At 26.6% G+C, this 22,763-nt stretch overlaps 3 protein-coding genes across 6 annotated transcripts in view; 1 reads left to right on the top strand and 2 right to left on the bottom strand.

The window, feature by feature from the left end:
* Positions 1-19,560, bottom strand: part of LOC126901272 (GTP-binding protein Di-Ras2) — a 26,028-nt gene extending 6,468 nt beyond the window's left edge. Inside the window, exon 1 of one of the 2 annotated variants that reach the window (XM_050677658.1) lies at positions 19,551-19,560. The gene's annotated coding sequence lies outside the window, so the exon portion shown is untranslated. Of the gene's footprint in view, positions 1-3,973; positions 4,789-19,550 lie in introns of those variants that run through there. The other variant, XM_050677657.1, reaches the window with a different exon arrangement.
* Positions 11,053-14,543, top strand: LOC126901273 (uncharacterized). 2 transcript variants are annotated; one of them, XM_050677659.1, is made up of 3 exons: positions 11,053-11,074; positions 12,640-12,928; positions 13,817-14,543. In XM_050677659.1, exons 1-3 carry the CDS (start codon positions 11,071-11,073, stop codon positions 13,986-13,988), a joined length of 465 nt encoding a protein of 154 aa, XP_050533616.1. In that variant the 5' UTR covers positions 11,053-11,070; the 3' UTR covers positions 13,989-14,543. The 2 variants fall into 2 exon arrangements, with proteins under 2 accessions (XP_050533616.1, XP_050533617.1); XM_050677660.1 differs by lacking the exon at positions 11,053-11,074 and adding an exon at positions 11,894-12,058.
* On the bottom strand, positions 18,589-22,763 carry LOC126901270 (doublesex- and mab-3-related transcription factor dmd-4-like). 2 transcript variants are annotated; one of them, XM_050677654.1, is made up of 5 exons: positions 22,585-22,763; positions 21,394-21,532; positions 21,064-21,312; positions 20,695-20,854; positions 18,589-18,869 (listed from the first exon to the last, which is right to left on the bottom strand). In XM_050677654.1, the coding sequence occupies exons 1-5, from the start codon at positions 22,741-22,743 to the stop codon at positions 18,734-18,736; spliced, it is 843 nt and encodes a 280-aa protein (XP_050533611.1). In that variant the 5' UTR covers positions 22,744-22,763; the 3' UTR covers positions 18,589-18,733. The 2 variants fall into 2 exon arrangements, with proteins under 2 accessions (XP_050533611.1, XP_050533612.1); XM_050677655.1 differs by having other exon boundaries at positions 21,397-21,532.

The raw sequence follows: 22,763 nt of genomic DNA, 5'->3' as shown, positions 1-22,763 counted from the left end.
ATATACAAACTGAATTATTTCATAAGTAAACATTATCCTGAGAACAAGCAATACGCAAACAATTGTAAAACAGTACAAGGTCTAGGTAAATCAAAATGATGCCAAAACTCAGTAATATAGCGTGATAAACATTACTTTAATTTGGAGCCACCTAACAACGGTTTACAAATGATCACAATAAAAATATATTAGATTACTTTAACAAATTTAATAAGTAAATCTCATTATAATCAAAACGGAGTCTACAAATCCCAGAATAATATAAAATAAAATGTAGTAATTGACTTGAACGAATAATACGTAAATGCCAATAGAATAAAACAGCTAAAAAATATTTATATTAATAAAATTTACTAATTTTTCTTTTCAGTTACCCATAATCGTTTTTCTGACATTTGGATACCTAAAAATTACCAAGAAAAAGCTTATAGGCCTGGTAAAGAATAAATGTTGTACGTTACTTTTTACCAAAGAGATAAAAACATTAGCTATCTTAATATGTTTTCAATCAATCCTAAGTATTTAAGTCCTTTTTTATTTTTGAAAAGAAATATCTCTTAATGTAATATTTTACTGAGCACAGACAGCAAATTTACTTGATCCGTTTATGATGAAATGGCCCGTAAAATATAATCTGATGTGGCAAATTTTTCAAAGAAAACACATTAAAAAATGGATAAATCACTACTACAGTCTGAGTGACCCTAATACAAATATTATGATTCAACCATGGCAAATTTATTAGTACAGTAGTTACACAAATAAAATCATTACCGTTTATAAAAAAAAATTATTTCTCTAATTATTTATATTGTTTATCACAAGTACTTCATTAACAGATATGATCTCTACCGACATCGTTCAAGTTCTCATCATTTCCTAATAGGTAACACCAACTCGTTTGAAGTACAAGTGCGCAGTAAATAAACAAACGTATTTCGGTGAGAAATTTAACGTGTAGCTCTGTCATTGACCTGTGAAAATGCTTAAAGTTTGTGTACATAAACATTGTATATACCGTTCATTGGCTCAAAAGTACCACTAAAACACTGAATAGCGTATGAAATTGATATAAACAATAGCGACTGTTTTTACTTTGAAATTTTCTTTAAGAAAAACCTTTGTCGTTAATCTCTCATAATTACTACTCCGTGCTCGCTTTTTTTTCATCTAGGTCACAACAATTAATGGCCTCGGTAAACATTTGAGCTGTTCGAACGTAGTTACCAAGGCGTGTAATATTATTCCCGCATGGTTTAGGATAAATGTACAAATGCCTGTTTGAGTCACAGTTCTTGGAACTAATGACCGCGTTATTAAAATTTAACCACAAATCGACTTGCTTATAGTTTAAAAAAAGAAGATGGATTCTTCGTTTAATAAATGTTTCTAATATCCAGTAGCTTTGTAAACTGTATACAAATTAGACATTTTATTAAACTCAATTCATTGTGTTAAAACTCGTTTTAACAAAAAAAGAAATCTACTTTGAAACTATAACAATAACTAGTTTTCACAGTCGAGACTTTGCTCATTTCACCAATAATCAATTTTAGAATAATATTACAATCAAAGAACTACCGAAAAATGCATTTCCTCTGTGTTTACTGAAAAACGAATGCAATTTGTTTTATTAAATACACGACTAGCAAAAATATATTAATTTTAGATTATTTTTAAATAACAAGAAACAAAAATTGCATTTTTTCTCGATTTCTATTATCCTTTGAGTTAACCGAAACTATTAAGTTAGTCATAACAATAAATTGAACAATAGATGAGCCGCTAGATAAATTTAATCAAAAACACAATAGAAACTTTCCGATTACTTAAACTTTAAGGGTTGATTCAAACACATTGATGGTCATCAATTATTATTATATAAGTCCCAACCTCTATTGATAATAACTTGCGACAACTATAGTGTAAATGGTTCGACCCTGAAAATTAAACATATTTTTTGCCTACGTGTTGTTACTGTGTAACTTGAGGCAAAAACTAATTCAATATTATCTTGATAAAGGGACTACACATTAAACTCTGTATAAATATTTTTTCGGGTGTAAAGAGGATAACAAATATCGTTTGATTGACCTTTAAGAGGTCTATGAACTTAATTCCTGACATAAAAACTAACATATGAGTTAATAAGTGTTATTATTTTATTTTTATGGTGCAAGCAGTTTGCACTTATACCCTCTATTTTTTTATAATATATTTATATTTGAAACACGTCATTGGAATTTAATGTAATCTAAAAGAGTATTTAATGATTTGTAAATTCCAACGTTTAATTTAATTTACAAAAATAGCGTAAACATCATTAGGCATTACATTAGTTCTGCAATGTAAACATTTTTCTTTCGCACTAATCATTTATATTCCATAACGTTTTGCTATCACATAACTTTATCAATTGAAACATTTATACTAAAATCAAAAGTTTTGGTGATAATAAAATGGAAATCAGACAACATAAGCACAATAAATTTACTGTGAAAGTTCTTATTGTAAAATTTATCTGTAATCCCATAAACTACGAAAATCCACAGCACGAATGAATAAATACATCAATAAAGAAGATTTGGTCTGATTTGGAGATCAACCACTTTAGCAGTTACAAAATACATAGACATGTTAATAAAGAAATATTTCTTTAAAAAGTTTTTGTTGGAGATAGAGTAGTGAGACTTCAATACCAGGTATGATGACATTTAATAATATGTAGAACATATTGTTACGTTAAAATTCGTTTTCTTTTTAATTTAGTAAAAAAATCAGTATAAACATATAAAATATGTTTATTTCTTCCAAAAATATTTCATACAAAACGATAAGTAATATTAGCAAATTACAATTTATGCAATAGCTAACGAACACATACAAATATTGAAATACATTTTATTACTTCAATAGTACCATATTACGCTATGTTGTCAGTGTTTCAGTTCTATAATCAGTGCTTATTTATAGAAGGTCATTTGGCACATTTATATAGGGCCTATCCAAAATGGGGGTCCTCGACAAATATTAGTTGTATATTCATTTATAATCATTAAGTATAAATAAAGTTTTGGCGACTATCAAAAATAGGTAAAAAGTAATAATAAAAATAAATATTACAACAAACATAAATTTTGACGACAATATTGACAAGTATTGTGAACTGAAAGCTCGAAAATGTTTGTCAACGCTACAATATAAGTTGCCATTTATTTTTATAAAAATATCATTATTAAATAAAAGTAAGATTATTATTTATGTATTTTGTTTTATTTATTATTTTATATTTAATACATTTAAAACATCAGATTGTATCTTAGTAGATTACGGAGGATAGTACATCCCCCATAATTACTATTTAAATAATTATAGTCTGCAATTTAAATACAATTTCAAGATCTTATTTTTACTTGTTTCATTTTTGTGGCCAGAAGTAAGTCGGCTATTTGTATCTAACTCTAAAAAAATAAAATTTTACGTTTTAATATATAGATAATTGATTTATCGTTGACTACTAGATTTATTTTTATGTAATAATAAATTTTAAAATGTTGGCTTATTCCAATAGTATTTACATTTTGTTTTTTAAGTAGTTAAATATTTTCAAAGTCTATCATTTTTATCTTGTAAGGGCAACAACTTAATTTTTATAAATTGACAAATAAATAATATTAAATATATACTAAACTAAACTAAAAAAAAATTGTCAAAACTATTATTTTTGAAGAAAATTAGCGGACAATGATAAATCTTGTATATATTTAACATAGTTATGATAGTAATGGTTATTGAATTTTTTGTTGTGTATTAATTATTGATTCCAAGGAAAATTTTTTTTAGGAGACCATAGTTATAAATTGAACTGGGCCCACGATTGGTCAACCTGGTTATAATAGTGGCGTCTATTAGAGCAATTTAATTACTGTGTCAGCATAAAACAACAAGTAGATAGCACAGCTATTGTACTCACTTAATAAATCGTGCCGACGATTTCTTATGACTTGAAGTGTTGCAGTTCGTCTGTTCGGTGCAACGCCGTAGCCGCCACATCCATAAGTACCGTTTTATATGTATTAATTTTTAAGGATTCAGCTGTGGAGTAGTACTACTCTCGTGTCCCGCGGTAAATTATAGAATAATCGTGCAACTCCAAGTGTTTAAATACGATTACGACGAAATTCGATGGGAATGTTCGAACACTACCATGGTTCGTCTGTGGCTAATTATTTTGCCGTTTTTCGTTGGCATTGCGTGTGCGTGGACCGCCGCCTTGCCGCTTACTGTTCAACGGGACGCGCGGTAAGGTTGATCAATACAAAGACATTGGCGAACGGGTAGGTAGCCACGCCATAACGGTAGTGGAAGAACACCTCCGGCCTTGCCCGTTCCATTTAGTAGAGCCCTCTGTTACCGGTATCGCAGAGAGTAGTGCACACGAGTACGTTAGTATACAGTGTGTTTACGGGGTTAGTCCGTCATTTTTTAGACTAACTGTGATTCCCACGATTCTTCAGTTTTTTAGATAACATTTTTAAATGTAAATCCATTTTAGAATAACTATTGGATTTAGAAAAAAAGTCGATGAAAACTTTATTAAAACGATAGAACTGTTGCTTTTACAGACAAGTAACGTAAGCGCCCTGTACGTCGCCAAAAACGTACAATTACTCACCCTCAGCCAACGCCTCTCTCAATGTGTATTATACACGGTGGTGATGTAGTGAGGAAGAAACGGTGACGTCACAGACGGTGTTTCACAGCGTTCGTAGCGGCTCCGTTGAGATTTGACCAAGTTTATCAGAGTTTTCAACTCATCAATGGAGATGGAAAGACGGTAAATGCGTAAAAAACGCACACACATACTGCCCCTCACGGAATGACGCAAAAGGACCGTCGCTAGGCTTACGCCCACATAGCCGCCGAAAACATTAAATCGTCATCAACAACATGTTATAACAATAATAATAATAATAAAAATGTTCAAATGGAGAAATCCTTAATCTGCGTTAATGTCTATCTAAAATCATTTTATGTTTGTTAAATTCCCACACAATTTCCGCGTCGTTATCGCACAGGGGCTTGTGAATTTACATCGGTCGGCTTAACGGATAATATTAAAATAGGTACTCAACAATCCCACGTCAAAGCTCTATATCAGTACATTAAATGAAACCATTATTTTAAGGTACTCACTTATTTGCTGTATTATAAATATTAATTATGACAGACAAACAAAATTTCATCTCATACAAAAATAATACTAAAAAGTCCAGTAAGTTTTATAATATTACAAACTACTCACATAGAATTTAATATATAGAGTGTTTGTAAGTAAGGAAACGGGTTTTTATTATTCTCATTGTTTGTAACAATTGGCCTGTTTCCTTACTTATTGAACACCTTGTATAAAAATAAAATTTTACGTAGACGTTCTGAATGGTGAAACGCATATTCTATCACTAGACATGAATGTGTAGCATTAATTGTAGTCGAGACTATTATTCACATTAATAATACACGGCGTATACATTTTATAAGATTAATAGAAAGTAAGTTAAACTATTTTTATTTTTTCCTAGAACAACAATAATTTGTATAATATTTGTATTACTTTATTAACACATTGAGTTGAAATAATTAAGGTAAACAAATTTATATAACAAGGTAGTTAATTTTTTTTTTATTAAAATATATATATATATATATATATAAATAATATATTCTCAAGCATTGGTTAAAAAGAAAAATAATTTGTTTAATTGTTTGTAGATCGTAACTATTAATAGAAAACAAAATATTACTATATATAGCTATCTTACAACCAATCTGGACCTTCGGTATCCAATTATAGGACTATACTAGCAAAGCTTAAATTAAAGAATATAATCTATGTAAAACATAACTCTTCGAATTATTATTAACGCATTCATATTTAAAAAAAAAAAAGATAATATTCGCAAAGATATGATAATACCAACCGTCAGAGATGATATTGAATGATGAGCAAGAATACGTAAAAATTGTTTGAAATCCTATATCAACAAAGCTGCAATTTGATTTCTTAATTATTCTTATGACTTGTTGTAAATTTTGTGTAATCTTATTGTTCATAAGGTCGGCTCATATAAATTCTATAAAAAAATATATTGATTGAGATTTTGAAATGAAATTTATTTAATTGTAATTAAATATTCTGCCTCCCAAAACACTCAATACGGTCATGTACCTGAATTGCCTAATTTAAACGCCGCGTTGTTACAACAAAGACAGTGTTGCACATTAAATTTTTAAATCATGGTTATCTACTCAAATATAGTTGATAACTGTATTTATAATATTCTTATTCAATATGTGTAATTACTGTCTTAATAAATTAGAATGACATTCTAGACCAATTTTTTCATGAGTACTATTTTATTTCATAATTATAAAAAAGGCCCTTAGATCTATCTTTGTTTCTATAGTTAAAACAAAAATAAAACTACTACACTAAAATCAATATAAATTGAAATACAACCATACGTGATGTATTTGTCTTGTACAAGGTAGTTTATCCAACTAACCAAACCGTACTGGAATGACATCTTGTCTTGGCTCCGATTGGTATAGGCTAGCAATTGAGAGGTGTCACTTTTGTGAGCGTCGTCTAAACTTACATGATACATAAATGATTAAATAAATAGTACATAAATATATAGAAGATTTCATCAAAATAACTTAATTTTAAAAATGGCCTTAAATATTAAAATGGTAACAAATATAACAGCGACGAACCAAACTACAAAAAAAACAAAGTGATTAAAATAAATGTTCGAACAGCGGTATAAACATATAATGGCGCATATATATGAACATATGTTAATTAGCGACAGAGAACTGTATACGGTGATAGCAGACTTAAATGAAGTCAAATTATAATAATGAATGAACAGAGAACGACATAATCAAAAAATTTTGGTTCGAGTGTTCAATGATTATGGTGTACATAACTACGTTTGTTACAACTGGTTCACTAGATCCTTGAAAAGCGCACTCTATCACATAGTATTAAATAAAATTTCTTGACAACAATTCCGTTTGCGGTGAAACAAGAAAATATCCTATGCCTCCGATGGTATTAGATTTTAAAATACGAATGATTAGAAAAATAATCGTGTTTTAGCTGGAAAAAATACTTTACACTATTACTCAAAAATTAAAAAAAAAAAGTAGTCTTTGCTCAATATTTACTCCAAATGTAAAAACAAACACTATTATGTCGTTTGTTTATAGTTTCACTCAAATTAAAAATTATCTTTACCAACGTTTATATTTAAAAATATTATTTGAAACGTTCGCATGTAAACTATCGTATTTGTACGTTTGGCAACACCATATTATAAATACCGATTGGACACATTTCTTATCAATAAGGAATAGTTCAATCATATGATAACAAATAATAATAATTAGAAGTTTTTAATTTTTAAATAAAAGTGTTACTTATAAATTATAATTGACTATAATCTTTTAATATATCATATGTTTATTAGGGTGGCCCTCAAAAATCGAATGTCTTTTTTTTTTTTACGCTACCCCTTAATTTTTTTTTAATGGTCAAAAAAATGAGCTGTGCAAAATTTGGGACCAATCCGTTAAGGTTAACCCGTGCCCCCGGGCCTATTAAGTTGAGTTATAGAGTCAAATTTAATAGAANCCTATTAAGTTGAGTCGAAGAGTCAAATTTAATAGAAATAACTGATCTATGTCTCATAACTTTTTTTTCTCTTAACTTAGAATAATAAAAGTAAAACTCAAGTAAAGGAAATTTTACAAGAAATTCAAAAATAATAACTTCAATGTTGTTTTCTCAATAAATAGCCCACAAAAACACTACATACAGTAAAAAACATGTAAAAGTCTAAAATACGTTATAACTGATTTTGATGATTTTTAATTATTTATTTTTTGGAAAACGCATATTCATTTATAAAAAATTTGTAGAAGTTTAATTTTTTACGCCAAGTACGATAATTATATTAGATTTATTATTTTATGGACAGTTAATTAATGATTAATTACAAATTTAACAAAATTGATTGTATTATTACATTTTGTCGTATCAATATATCAATTTTGGTTTACTGAATTACTTTAAGATAGTACCAATTATATTATTATTAAAGATAAGTATATTTGAGTTATTTTCGACAACTGACATAATTTGTGTCGTATAAATGCAGCAGACAATTTGTGAACACGTTAAATATATTTTACCTGTTTATTATTATATATTAAATGATACGTTTTAATCACAAATGTACAATACTTTTAGCGTCTTTTAAAGTATTACGAACTAATATTTATCTTATTGGTAATTATTCTCACGAAATAACTGGTAGTAAGTTACCATCAAATTTACAACTATTTAATCTGAACACTGATTTTTTGAAAATTGATCCATCATTTTGGAGTGCGAACAACAGTTACATAAATGCTTTAAATACTATAAGTAAATTACGAGTCATTAATGATACAGCCTAGCGTGGCATTAAATTAATCTAAGACTACATTAATATATTAACTACAAATGAAGAACAGAAACAATACGTTTTACAAATAGTAAGTAATTATCGGAAAAAATTTCCTAATTGTAAAAAAAGTACATTATCAAAAAATATATAATAATAATATAATTTAATTATTGTTAAAATATTTTTTTTAAAGTTATTATTATTTAAAAAAAAATAAATTAAAAATTGTTAATAACAATTAAATTAAACTGTTAGGTTTGTAATTAATCATTAATTAACTGTCCATAAAATAATAAATCTAATATAATTATCGTACTTGGCATAAAAAATTAAACTTCTAGAATCTTTTTTTAAACGAATATGCGTTTTCCAAAAAATAAAATGAAAATAAATAATTAAAAATCAACAAAATCAGTTATAACGTATTTTAAGACTTTTACATGTTTTTTACTGTATGTAGTGTTTTTGTGGGCTATTTATTGAGAAAACAACATTGAAGTTATTATTTTTGAATTTCCTGTAAAATTTCCTTTACTTGAGTTTTACTTTTATTATTCTAAGTTAAGAGCAAAAAAAGTTATGAGACATAGATCAGTTATTTCTATTAAATTTGACTCTATAACTCAACTTAATAGGCCCGGGGGCACGGGTTAACCTTAACGGATTGGTCCCAAATTTTGCACAGCTCATTTTTTTGACCATTAAAAAAAAATTAAGGGGTAGCGTAAAAAAAAAAAGACATTCGATTTTTAAGGGCCACCCTAATGTTTATATTATTTATGGGAAACAATTAGTAAAATAATTGAACAATATAAAAAACTTTTGAACCAGAAGCATCATTTGCGTGCTCAAAATTCTGTGTTATCATTAGGTACCATAAGTACAACCTATCTGGTTTCAATCTCTAAACATCCAAATTAGAGATATGAAAATATCATATCTTCCACCCTAAATAATTTTTTTTTTCGCTTTTATCAGCCCATTAAGGGCCATCGCGGTTCCCCCAAAGAAAGAGGTTTCTTAAATAATTATTATTATTCTTATTATTACTCTAAATAATAGCCTCAAAATATTTATGCTTACTAAAATAACGCCCCTATATTAAACGAAATACAAAGTAATTTTAGAATATGAATTAATAAAAAATATTATTTTAGAAATTATATGCAACATAAATGCCAAAATGAATCATTTTATCAAATGACTAAATTAAAATATTTTTGAAAACTAAAATCGCTTTATACATTTCTCCTTTATATCTCAATGAAAGAAAATTATTATTTTATTTACATTATTATTTCCAACAAAGACAGTGATGAATCAATTACTAATTAAATTATTTTATTTACAGGAATGTATGTATCTATACATATTAATTTTGTTATTGTATAATACAGATATTATTAATAACACACTCAGTTTTTTTTAAATACATGTCTCTTGATCGAGGTCATTCTGAAATCTGCGTCACAAATCACCGTCACGAACGTCTATTACGCCCATTTCTCATTGCAACTATGAATACTCGATAATAGTAGCTAATTCACATTGTAGAAAAGATATATGCTCCAACACCGTAAGCTAAATTTAGTAGTATCGCTAGTTAATATAAAAGATTTCAGTAACCAGTCTCGCGAAACAAAGGTATTGGTACCAGATGTATATATTTTTTTCTTGTCACTTCAAATTTACACATTTTTTTGTGTAAAAGTGAGATTTTATATCAAAGAAAATAAATTGACAAGAAATTTATACGCTCATAGCGACGTGAGCTGTTATTTTGACAAATCTTATTAATCGAGAATGAATTCGATATTATTTTAATTTTGTAGTCGTTTTTCATTCGTCGTTCGTCGCGTTTGTTATTATTTCGATATCGTAATAATAATTGTAAATTTGAATTTAGATTTTCATTATTCTTGAAGTTATGGAATTTACTTATAATGAATCATAACGATTGCTCAAACCCCAGCAGAACGTCAACGCAAACTGTGTAAACGTAAACGTGAGGAAAAGGAGCAAAACAAATTTTTGAAAAATACGTCGTTTATATCTCAAACGACCAAAGAAAAAAACTTTCTTAAGTGTGAAATAATTATGGAAAGCACCTCCCACTTACCGCAGCGCAGCGATCTAAAAAATATCGTAAATCGAAAAAAGACAAACTGTTGCAGCAAATTGTGCCGTCAAAACCGTATCATCTTACAAAAACGAAAGAATCTAAAAGATATTGTGAAGTGCGCACGGAACTCAAATATGAAGCTCATAGAGAACTCAAGACGGAAGAGAGAAATAACGGTTTAACCAAAATTTTAGTGCAACAAATCATTGAGCCCATCATTTCTCCAAAAAAATTAATTTCTGAAAATATTTCAGTTAATCTTGAATTCGACAACTAATTCCGCGGAAAACGTTCTGAAATGTCCAGTTTGGAATACGATTGTTCGATGTCCGAATGTGATACAAAACACATCAAAAGCGATTAAATTAATTCCAATTGAAATTTCAAATATCATACACACAAACAACCACTTGTTCTACGTTAAATTGACCAATGCGTTAGTTATTTTTTACAATTATTATTATGAAGTTTAGAATACAATTTAAATATATACTGTTAATAGTATTTATAAGGCTTAATATTTGGTATTGTACATTATTTAAGGAGAATTCGATCTATATTTAAATTCAAACTTATAAATACCTATCTAAAAGACTTACTCTAAGTAATTCGCTGTTTTACTCACATAAATCAAGTACCTTTATTTTCTTGCTATACGACTTTCATAATCCAGCAAAAATGTATAGGTTTAACATACATATGCACGTTTAAGGTTTTTTTCTAGAACTATATCATCTCCAAGAAAAATGACTATTTAATTGTTTTTTGTTGCTTATAAACAAAAACTGATAATTCACAAAAATTAGTGTTTTAGATATTTATAATTTGAATAAAGAAGGATGTTTTTTTCATTACTTAAAAATTCTCAGTCAATTTTATCAAGAAGATTTATTTATTGTTATTATAAATGACAATTCTATAAAATGTTATTAACATATCAAATTTATTTTTTCTTTCCTGAAAAATCACTAAAACTGACGTTTTGAGTAATGTAAAAGAGCCATAGATTTATATTTCAACAAAATAAATCTATTAGTAGTAGTGTCTGATTTTATAATATTCTACACATAATTAAAAAAAATTAAATCATCTGTTTTTGCTTAAAATTTTTAGGAATGCTTGGAAATGTTTGTAATTAAGTTAAACTACTAGCTACGCTATCTAGTAAATTGGTATTAAATTACACATTTTTAAGTTTTTTTATCTCAATATCAACAATAATATTATAATCTTACGACGTTTGATAACAGTTTTCTCGAGAATTTAGAATTTTTATATTAACTCGGAAAGAAATTTTTTTAATTAATTTTAGAACCATTTTTTAAATATCAAAGAATTTTCATTAATTGTAAGTTAGATAATGCTATAATAAGTCATTTTTATATTGCTAGAATAACGAATTGAATAATTCATTAATCAGGTAATTTCATTTTAGAATTGTTGTATAATATTTTTTTTTTTTTATCTAATTCTATGTTGGCTACCTAATTTAAAATAAAAGAGTGCATAGGAGTGCCTCATGATTAAAACCCCATTATACATATGATTCGTTTCCATGAGTTTTTATTCTCTAATCAATCATACTAATAAATCTATGAAAGGTATTATTATTATTGCAATTAACATGGTTATTTGCAGTGATGCTTTGCAAAAAAATCTTCTTTTATATGAATTTTAGGATATATGTTAGTTCAAATAATTGTTATTTGGTAACGCCATATACTCCCCAAATACTACTGTTTATTTGTATTAAAACTATCGAGTTAATAAGTCAATTACATAAAATGTAATTATTCAATTTTCAAAGGAATACTGTCAAACATTTACTAAGTACCATTTTGTATACCTGTTTTTTAATGTAACACAATTTTTTTAGTATAATGCACTTTATCATGTTATATTGTAAAGTTAAAATATGTTTTAATTTTAGTAGTAGAATAAGTATTTATTAATTTTTTTTAAGGTAATATAATAATGAATTAGAAATGATTTTTAATACAGGTACAAATTTTCAAATAATGCCAAAAAATCCATTTGTAGCCAGTAAATCGCGTAAGAAAAAAAAATCAAAAAAAATTGTTCAAAAATTTAATGAAAATACTATTGTTCCTAATAAGCCATTTTGCCCTCGAAACATGGTGCGATATGATGATGTACCAGGGTATGATGTTATGTGGACCTGTAAAATATGCTTAAGATGTTTATTGAGTGAAAATGCAGTTTATGAGCATTTGGCCGAGTGTAAAAAGTCTACATACGAATTAAACTCCGACACACATCCAAAAGTCAAGTATGAACATAAAAAAGAATTATTAATAGTGCTATATTATATTTTTAACTATATATTATGCGTAGGATGACCCGTTTATTATATAAATAAAATATTAAAAAAAATATTTTGATTTTTTTTAAATTACACATATTTCTTGAAATATCATCTACTAATAACTTTTAGCATCATTTATTTATTACTTATAGGGGGAATTACTTTATTTTTATAAATGAAAACATAAATATGTAATTGGCTAATAAAATATATCTAATTATAAAAATAATAGTTCAATAATACTTTTATGTATTATAATACTTTAAAAGTTATTAACATCTTTATATCTGACTGAGAAGAGTAGTGCAACCTCGAAATATATAATAGTGTAAATAACAGTACCAGTACCTCACCTCAATTTATAAATTTAAACACTTATAACTTTTGAAATATTGTTTCAAAAGTTTTTATGTTCTTAATCAAATTATTATCAAAATAAATATATGTAATTAAAAAAACTAAATTGTTTTTTTTAATATTGTATTTATTTTGTCAGTAATTAAGTGGTTTATGATAAAAATATCTCCCTATTACAAAAGAACTCGCATAAAAAAATACCAAATATGGACATAATTTTTTTCTCTTGATGATCTTTTTTCCATCAATTTTAATTTATGATTGAATAATTTATAAATAATGCAAACATTTTATTTACTATTCATCTTTTTATACATTTAATTTCATTCATTTTTTTTTTCAAATGAAACAAGAATACTATAGCAAAATCATGTAAAGTATTATTTTTTGAAATAATGTTAATATTCCAAGTTGAAATTTCCCTCCCTTGCATCTTATTTGACCGGCATCTTATTTGCTTGTTCTAATTAATTAATTTAATAAAAAATTTTTTAGTTTTAATGATGGTGAGGTTCGTCAGTATATTTGTAAATATTGTGACCAAGTTTTTTCACGTATGGTTACATTGACAAAACACGAAGAACAGCATGAAATATCTGCCAGTAGTCCAGATGGTGAATCTGACAGTGATAAATTTTTATTAAATATAAAAACATCAAACAATTAATAGAAAGTGCTATAAAATGAAATGTCTCCTTATACTTGAAGTTTTAATGAAAAATCAATATGTTACATAGTAACTATTTAATTAATTAATAATTTAATTATAGAGTCAAAATTATGATATGTATAAATTAATAATGTTTAAAAATTTTGAGTATTTATTAGCTTGGTTTATACTAAACTATTTATATTTGTAAAAAATGATAAATCTATTGTAATGGCTGTTCCATTTGCATGATAAAGTATACTCCTCCTTTAAAAATAAATTGTAGTGTACCTAATTTTTCATAAGAAATGTTAAGTTGTTTGAAGTTTACATGAATATGTTAATATGGTTGTATAAAACCATTAAAACATTGAATAATCTCAAATTATGAACACACCTGACATTTTATTTAACAAATTATTTTATGTAAACATAAAATTACTTTATTTTTATTTATTTTTTTTACTAGTTAATTTACAATTAATTAAAATAAATGTAATTAGCAATGTACATCAGCAATTGATTATAATGTATAAGATTATTGAACAAAATATAACTTTAGAATAAGCCTCATATGATCACTTTTTATCATATAACTTTGAAAAAAGAATTTTTTTAATCTCGAGGTAGTTTTGCATGGTAGGTAAAAATTAAATACATCAATACAACAAAATAATAAATTTTATTAAAATATAATAAATAAATAATAAAGTGTTTGTTTTATAGAAATCTTTTTTGTGCATTGCTTTAAACCAACTTTTACGTTTTTGCCTATTGGTCAAAATAGCTGTGGTATAGATTATAATCCTGAAAAAATTTATTATATAATTGTTGGTTACTATCTTTATAATTTAAAAAATGAGTTTTCATAATAATTTTTTTTTAGCTTCGATGCGAAGCTGAGAAGGTATTAATTTTACTATGATGTGTTTTTTTTTTATTTTTTTTTTTATTTTTTTNCTTTAATTTAAGATATATATAAAAGTGTCAGACCTTCCGGAACATTTTCAAAGTTAAGTTGAAAAAGTTAATTTTTTGTGAAAAAGTTGTCATTTTAAATCCCTCCTTGTGGGCAGGTTAAGGGTTAAATTTATGAAAAAAATATACCAAATGAAAGGTAATGATATTATGCATCTATATAAAAAAGAATTATATTGATATGTTCATTTTTGAAAAAGTTACGGCAGTTTTTAGTAAAAAAAATTGAAAAAATTTCGAAAATTAGCGATTTTTAAATTCGTAATTTTTTTAGAGGTTTCCCCCATTTACGGGAACGAGGGAATTTTTTTCAATTTTTGAGGGTAATGTCTTCGACTAGATACAATTTGTGATCTTTTGACATATCATTGAAAGAAATCGGTTCGGTGAGAGCTGAGAAAAAGTGGTAACAGACACAAAAAAAAAAATAAATAAATAAACACATCTTAGTAAAACCAATATCTTCTCAGCTTCGCATCGAAGCTAAAATAAACTATTATTGATAATAGTTCATTTTACTTTTCTCTTCCTATTTGAAAATGATTCACTAGTATATAATTATAAAATTTTATTTTATAGAACTTTAAGTGTCACAGGATAACAAATAATAAAAAAATATATGTTGTCTACAATTTAAGTGAATTCTATAAAAAAATCTGAAAATTTTTCTGGTCATTAATAAAAACATACAATCCTAGATATCAAATTTTTGTTAATTTAAAGTAGATTCTATGGCAACTATTATTTAAGCGTTATTTAGGGGAAGGGTTAGTTTGGTACTATCTATGGATAAATGAAATAAAGTGTATTGTCTATTTATTTCTCAGTATATTTCTAATAGTTAATAATAATAATAAAGTTCACGACAATATTTAACATTTTGATGTAGGGTGGCTACATGAATTTTAGAACCCTCAAATATTTTCTAATCGCCCTTTAAATAACATTTATAAGCACAAAAAAAAAGTTTAAAATTTTTTCAATTACATTTTTTATCATAAATCAATTTTTTTGTTCTTGGCTTTTATTGAACTTATAATTACAATCTTAAAATAAAAGCAAAGTAAATAAAATATCGTATAAATTATAACTACCAATTATAAAATTATTATTTTTTTTTTAATCAACCGTATGTCGATAATATTTATAGATAATTCTCTTTATAATTAACATACTCGTACGTCTCTAAAAGTTTTTGGGGGACTGTTGTCTCTTTGAATCACTCTTTAAAAACAGCCCTGATAAAGTTACTAATGTTCTAGTAAGAAATGTATTAATTAGAAAATATATTGATTGCTATATGCCATAATTAATGATATAATAGATGCGTATATAAGAATATTTTTTGGCGGGAGAGTAGAACAATTTTATTAAATTAACATAGAAATGTATTTTTATTTATTTATTTTGTTTTTTGATGGCTTGTTTTCTTGCTTATAATATTTCGTAAGTATAATTTTTTATAAAAAACTAGATTGTCGCTTGAATTTCAGGGGTAAGGATCGCATTATTTTAGTCCATAAGGCATGAGGAAATGTCTCCATGGCTTAAACTGTTGTTAATAATTTTTTCACTCTTGCAAATTTTACTGTGGGCGTCTGCTATTAGTATGAATTTTAATTATGTCATTCTATTTCAAATTCAATATCAATTTTTTCTTAAAAGTATATAAAAAATTAGTTGAAAAGTTTAATTTTTGGATTTAGTAGCCTTTGTTTTTACTCAACCCTCCTATCATCACTATTCGTCTTTGTTTACTTTATTATCTCCTATTTCCGCGCGAGTTAGAAATATACAGCAATGTACCTCTTTAGTATTTTTGAAAAACATATCAACCTGCCTCAAAATTCTACTCACGAAATTACCATTTTTGATTTTATCTATTAACAAGTTAAATTGTAACATAATTATAGTTTTATTGACTTATTTCGTTCAATAATCTGTTTAACAAACTATTTATTGGAAGGAAAACAATCTCATCCGGATCATTGATTTTTGTAAACAAAAGTTTTTGCCTCTTAGTAATTTTATTTTCCATCTTACTTAAAAGCTAACTGTACAATCTAAATCAATTATAACTATAATAAATTCTTTGATAAGAATATTTTTTAACAAATATTCTCATACATTAAAAATAAACCCACAAAATTTTCAGATTGTCTTCCAGACAAACATAATTTGGTTAAGTTTTCAAACTGGCAACAAAAATAATAAATCAGTACTGTAAGTAAATGTTATATATTGAAATAAATAATTGAACAAATTTCGCAATCCATTAACCAACAATCGGATTTTATGAAAAAAAAAAAAATAAAAACATATTTCCTTTTAACTCAACCGTGTTTATTTTATATAAACAAACAATGGTAATTACATTTACTTGGCCCTTAGCGTTTTTTTTTTTATTGGTTTTATCGACAGTCGACGGGTCACATTTGCTCCAAATGTGTGTCGAACCGTTTGGCGTTGTCAGTTATGTCGGTTTAAGCCAGACAGACAGGCGACTACAAACTAATGCAAACGGGCCACCCAGATCGTATTCTTCAACTATTTTCAATATTATTCAAATTTATAAGTGTATTTAAGTACAAATGAAAATTTTCTCTAATTCATATGGTTTGTTTTAAATACTCGTTTATTTTTAGCTGTCCCAAATGTCGTCAACGTTCAATAATTATATTCGCCGAATGCAGGAAGTGTCACAAAATTAATAACCATTTGTAGATTTGCTTCTACAATCATCTCAGTACATTAATACGGGTTAGGACGTGTAGATATTTTCTATTAAGCTTAAGAAACACAACTTGTATAAACACAACAGTAAAACGTACAAGCTCACCTTGCATTATAAGCGAGGAAGTGATAAAAGAGAAGAAGAAAAACTAAGCGGACGTTATTCAATCAAACGTCCCGTGAAATCGAATGTAAACACTACTATTAAGTTACCGAGCGGTGAGTTAACGCGATATCTAAACACTAGGAAATCTAATACAGGGCACAGAACTGATTGATGTGTGTTGGTGCTGTGTTTATTATACGTGTACACTGCAGGGTGTTTGTTTTTGAATTTGCGTTACTATCTCTAGGGAGAGAGAGAGTCCGCCATAGAAGTATAAAATACTCTACTGTAATAACATATTTATTATACAGAGTGTTGTGTCATTGCAGTATTTCGTGGTGAATATTAGACGACGACAAAAAAATTATTTCTCAAGAGATGAGTTCTTATGCCTTTTCAGATGACTACAAAACAACAATCCTTAGACCAGATGGCCAATATTTTTCTGTGACTTGGCTAATTAATTTTTATTCATCACTTTAAAGAGCAAAAAATAAAATGTTTTCAATTTATATTAATTTTAGTACCGTTCCGCTATTGAATAACCAACAACATAAAACTAATAAGTGAAATTTATAAACGTAATTTATTTTTTTCATTGATCATTTTATGCATTACTTATTAATTTACTTAAATAACTGTTTAATCAAATGTATTAAATGTTAAGAATCAATATTGTAGTTAATATACTTGACTTAATAGATGAGCATTTATTTTTCTATGGTTACGCTAAAAGAAAAATATCCATTATCTGTTTTTAATTTCAATAGAGTTAAATAATAATAATAATATAACGTGCATTTTGTTTACTGAACTATTAATGTATTTCTATTAGCCAATGAAAAAAAGCCAACTATTTTTCACAATAAAATTGTAAATAGTGTAAAAAGCGCAAGCTAATTATATAAAATAATAATATTGATAGTATATTTTCAATGATTTCAACTCATATTTGATGATGGGTAGTTACAGACGCTGATGAACATTCAACACAATTGGCCACATGACAAGAATCTGCAGGTTCGAGTAGAAACGGGGGCATATAAAACGGTGGAGCACATGAAACTCCTGAAGATTGAGTCCTGAATAAAATGAATTAATTATTATTTATATTCACTAATGCACTTAATTTAACTATAAAATACATTAATTTAGTTTTAAATTTAAAAAATCTAAATATTTAGCTCGCGCTGACAACCCCCAAATGACGCCTTTTGGGAGTGTATTGAGTGTGCTGCCCAACATATTAGAATAATAATAAATTTATAACGTGAAATTAAAGTCAAAGGCGAGGCTTTAAAATGTATAATATAAAAGTAAATTCTATAAATTAAAGGTGTACTTAGTTTAAGTAAACTAAATATAGATACGTATGTGGGTAATATTTTTCTTAGGTAAACAATATATACAAAAATACCGGAATATATCCGAATAAGAACTTTAATGATACATGAGTTATCTTGCATGCATAAACTTTTAGTAGAAAATAATTGTATTTAAGAAAAATACAATCACTAATTATTGAATTTCTTATAGACTTAAATGTATTTTCTAAGAAAAAAGAGTATTTATAAAACGGCAGCGAACGACTAATGTGTGTAATTTATAATGTAAATATAAATCTATTTTTGAAACTGAATCAATATGTTGGGTATATTTTAATGGATGTGTCAATCAATTGGTATAATTTAAATAACATTGAAATACCATTAAACATTAGATAACAATAGTTTTTTTCAAATACATACTTGATTGTAAATCACTTAATAAATCAAATGCATGTATAAAATGTTTATATGCAATTTATACATACATTTTTTTAATATTGACAAAAACCGTAAATTAGTCATTATTTCACTCAATCATTTTTAATACTCTTTCAAAAAGACTCTACCTATTTTAAACTTCAAAGATTTAATTATTTTATTTTAATTTTTTTATAAATAAATTTGATACTTGAACTTTGGCGTAACTAGGTGTGGACATGGGAGTCTAGCCCTCTTAAGCTTCATATTAGCCCCTTGACCTCATGGTTTTTAGATATTGGTAATTTTATAAATGTCTACTTAATATGTTATCATAGTTATTTTATAGAGTGTTCAGTAAGTATGGAAATGGGTTTCTATTGTTCTCATTGTTTATAACAATTGACCTGTTTCCTTACTTACTCAACACTCTGTATAATGTTGAAAATATATATTTGAGATAATTAAAAATTAATTATTTAAAATAAAAAATAAATAAATATTATACAACAGAAAGTTCATTTTAAATAAGATGTTACATGAAAAACTTTATTTCCAGAGTACGACAAAATAGATATGTTTTACACATAATGTTATTCGTTAACCGCATAACTTAGAACTGGGGTCGTGATTAATCGATTTAATTGAGATAACTAAAGCAAATAATTAGGTAGAGAACATAAAGCTTCAAAAAATTAACTTATGTACACATATCATTTGATAAAAGTCTTAATAAAATATATGTATTTAAATTTATAATAAGTCAAACATACCTTAAAAGTAAAAAAAAATCTAAACTTTTAAAATATTTAATACAAAGTTCTGAATTTTAATTTATTATGTTATAAAAAACCTGTGCCTAGATTGTCTGTTTTGATGTATACACAGTATACAAAGTAGGTCAAAATGTATGGATACGCTTATTTTGAACTACATCTCTCCTAAGTAAGATGTAGTTTTAACCTTCCATTTTTATTCTACACTATTATTAATTTTAATTACAACCTAAATATTAAACAATATACAATAATGTTGGTAAATATATTTGAGATTAAAAATACTTAATTATCACTTTGAACTCTAAATAAAATGATTAGGAATTTTTTTTTTCATTAAAAGTGTTTTAACTATGATTGAAACAAATCAAATTAAATTTTCCTACCTAAAATGATGAAAAAATGTTGTTGTTGGTTCTGGTACGTGGTATGTCAATCTTGCAGCCAGTTGTCTCCTAGCATTCTGATGAGCAACTGGAGGTTCTCGGTGTAAACCCCACGGCATAAATGCTGATCCAATATTTGCTGTGGTTGATTCATTTTTTTCTATAACAAAATTGTAAATTTAATTTAAACAAAATTTAAATATTGTAATATATTAACCATTTATGGGATTAGTGTGGATGATCATTGATCTTCTAAAGAAAATTATGTTTTTAAAGTATTTCAGAACAAGAAAATGCAGTCTATTAAGAGATATACAAGAACAATAATTTCCAATTTTTTTAATTTCAATCAAAACTATTTTTAGTTACCAGAATATATTTTCTTAGTTTTGGAAGCAATTGCCAAAGTCTTACACAGCGGCACACAATGTTCTATTGCCTTAAGAAGATCATGCTCACAACGACGAAGTACTAACTCTAAAACTGAACGTTTTTTATCTGGGAACAACCGACACAGTAAGTCAAGAGATCCTGGAGGCAATGTAGCTTTGTTACTTGATGAGATTTGGAGAGTAGTAAATTGTTTGTCATTTGTACGGTCAGATTCTTCCTCTGAAGCTTTATAAAAATAAAACAAGATTAAATATTTATTAAAAATATTAGGTACGTTTCATTCGAATAAAGTACATATTTACATACTACCGGGAGATTTAGACGCTGGCACAGTCATACCAAAAATAGGACCTTGTGGTAAACATCCATATTTAGTTCCTGTAGTGGCTGTAGCCAATCCTAATGCTATTGCATCTTCAGCAGCTTGTTGCCTTTTCAAAGCAACCTAAAAACAAATAAGTTGTGTTGTATGTATAGGTGTAATTTTAACAAAATTCTTGGAGGTGCTCATTATATATATTTTTCCTCATTTAAATTATTTTTTATATAAACTTATATGTTATTTATCCCTCGAAACCTCCTGCAATTTGCGTTTATAGTAATATGTTTAAGATTCGGTTGGAAACAAATTATTTTAATTGGAAGCTATTTTAAGTATTATTATATCATTAGATACAAACATCATTAAGAAATTATCTTTATATAAGTGTGGTCAGACTACTCAGTCGAAGGACCACATTAAACTTATTATTATTTAATTTAAGTGTTTTAAAATTATATATATATATATATAGAGAGAGAGAGAGAGAGAGAGAGATGGAGAGTGTTCAGTAAGTAAGGAAACAGGTAAGTTGAAATAATATTGACAGTTGACATACATTTTTTGTAGAATTCCATTTTGTTATTTCTATAAGTAGACAAAATTTAGTTTTTTTTTTTGTTAAAATAATTAAAAATAATATATAATTTTCTTATAAATAATTTTTGAAGAAATATGGTTCAATTTTCAGACGTAAACAAATTGAAAATATTCATTAAAAAAAAAACAAATTTTTTAAAGAAATTTTTTGTATTTTGTTTCTTGGCAACATAAAATAAAACGCTATTATTCACTTGATGGCAATATTGATTACCTCCTAGTTAAATTAATCAATTTTGGGATCCCTAAAATTTTACTAAATTATGCCACGAAAGCCCTTAAACTGAAGAATTATAATATCGTTGTTTATAATGATTTTCTTAATCCTTGGGTGTTTTAATACTTTTTAAGACTAATGTATTTAAGACTCTTGTTTTGCACTCTTAAAAATTAAAAACAACTTTATAACTATTTCTTTTTTCTCGTCACGACACCTTAATTCCTCCCTCAAATTTAATATTGAAATAATCATACTGTCTAATCATAACTACTTTTCTTTACTTATTCAATTTAATAACTAAATTGTACATAACGTATTAAAAAAATTGTTTGACAATTATTAATTATTAGTGTATTACCTGAGCTGCCATTACTCTCTGTCTTTCAGCAATTAAATTGCATTTTGGACAAATACATTCCTTGAACGAACATCGCTTTTTGTGACCTTTTAACCAAGATATAACGCCGTGATTTCTACACCTTGCACATTTAGGTCGTCTTCCTTCGGTGTTGTCCATGCTTGTAGCAAATTGAAGAT

This window comes from Daktulosphaira vitifoliae, unplaced genomic scaffold (assembly GCF_025091365.1).
Source record: "Daktulosphaira vitifoliae isolate Bord-2020 unplaced genomic scaffold, ASM2509136v1 Scaffold_3, whole genome shotgun sequence".
In the NCBI taxonomy this organism is placed as follows: Eukaryota; Metazoa; Arthropoda; class Insecta; order Hemiptera; family Phylloxeridae; genus Daktulosphaira; species Daktulosphaira vitifoliae.
Note: the sequence above shows the minus strand (reverse complement) of the source record. Positions and strands in the feature narration are given on the sequence as shown.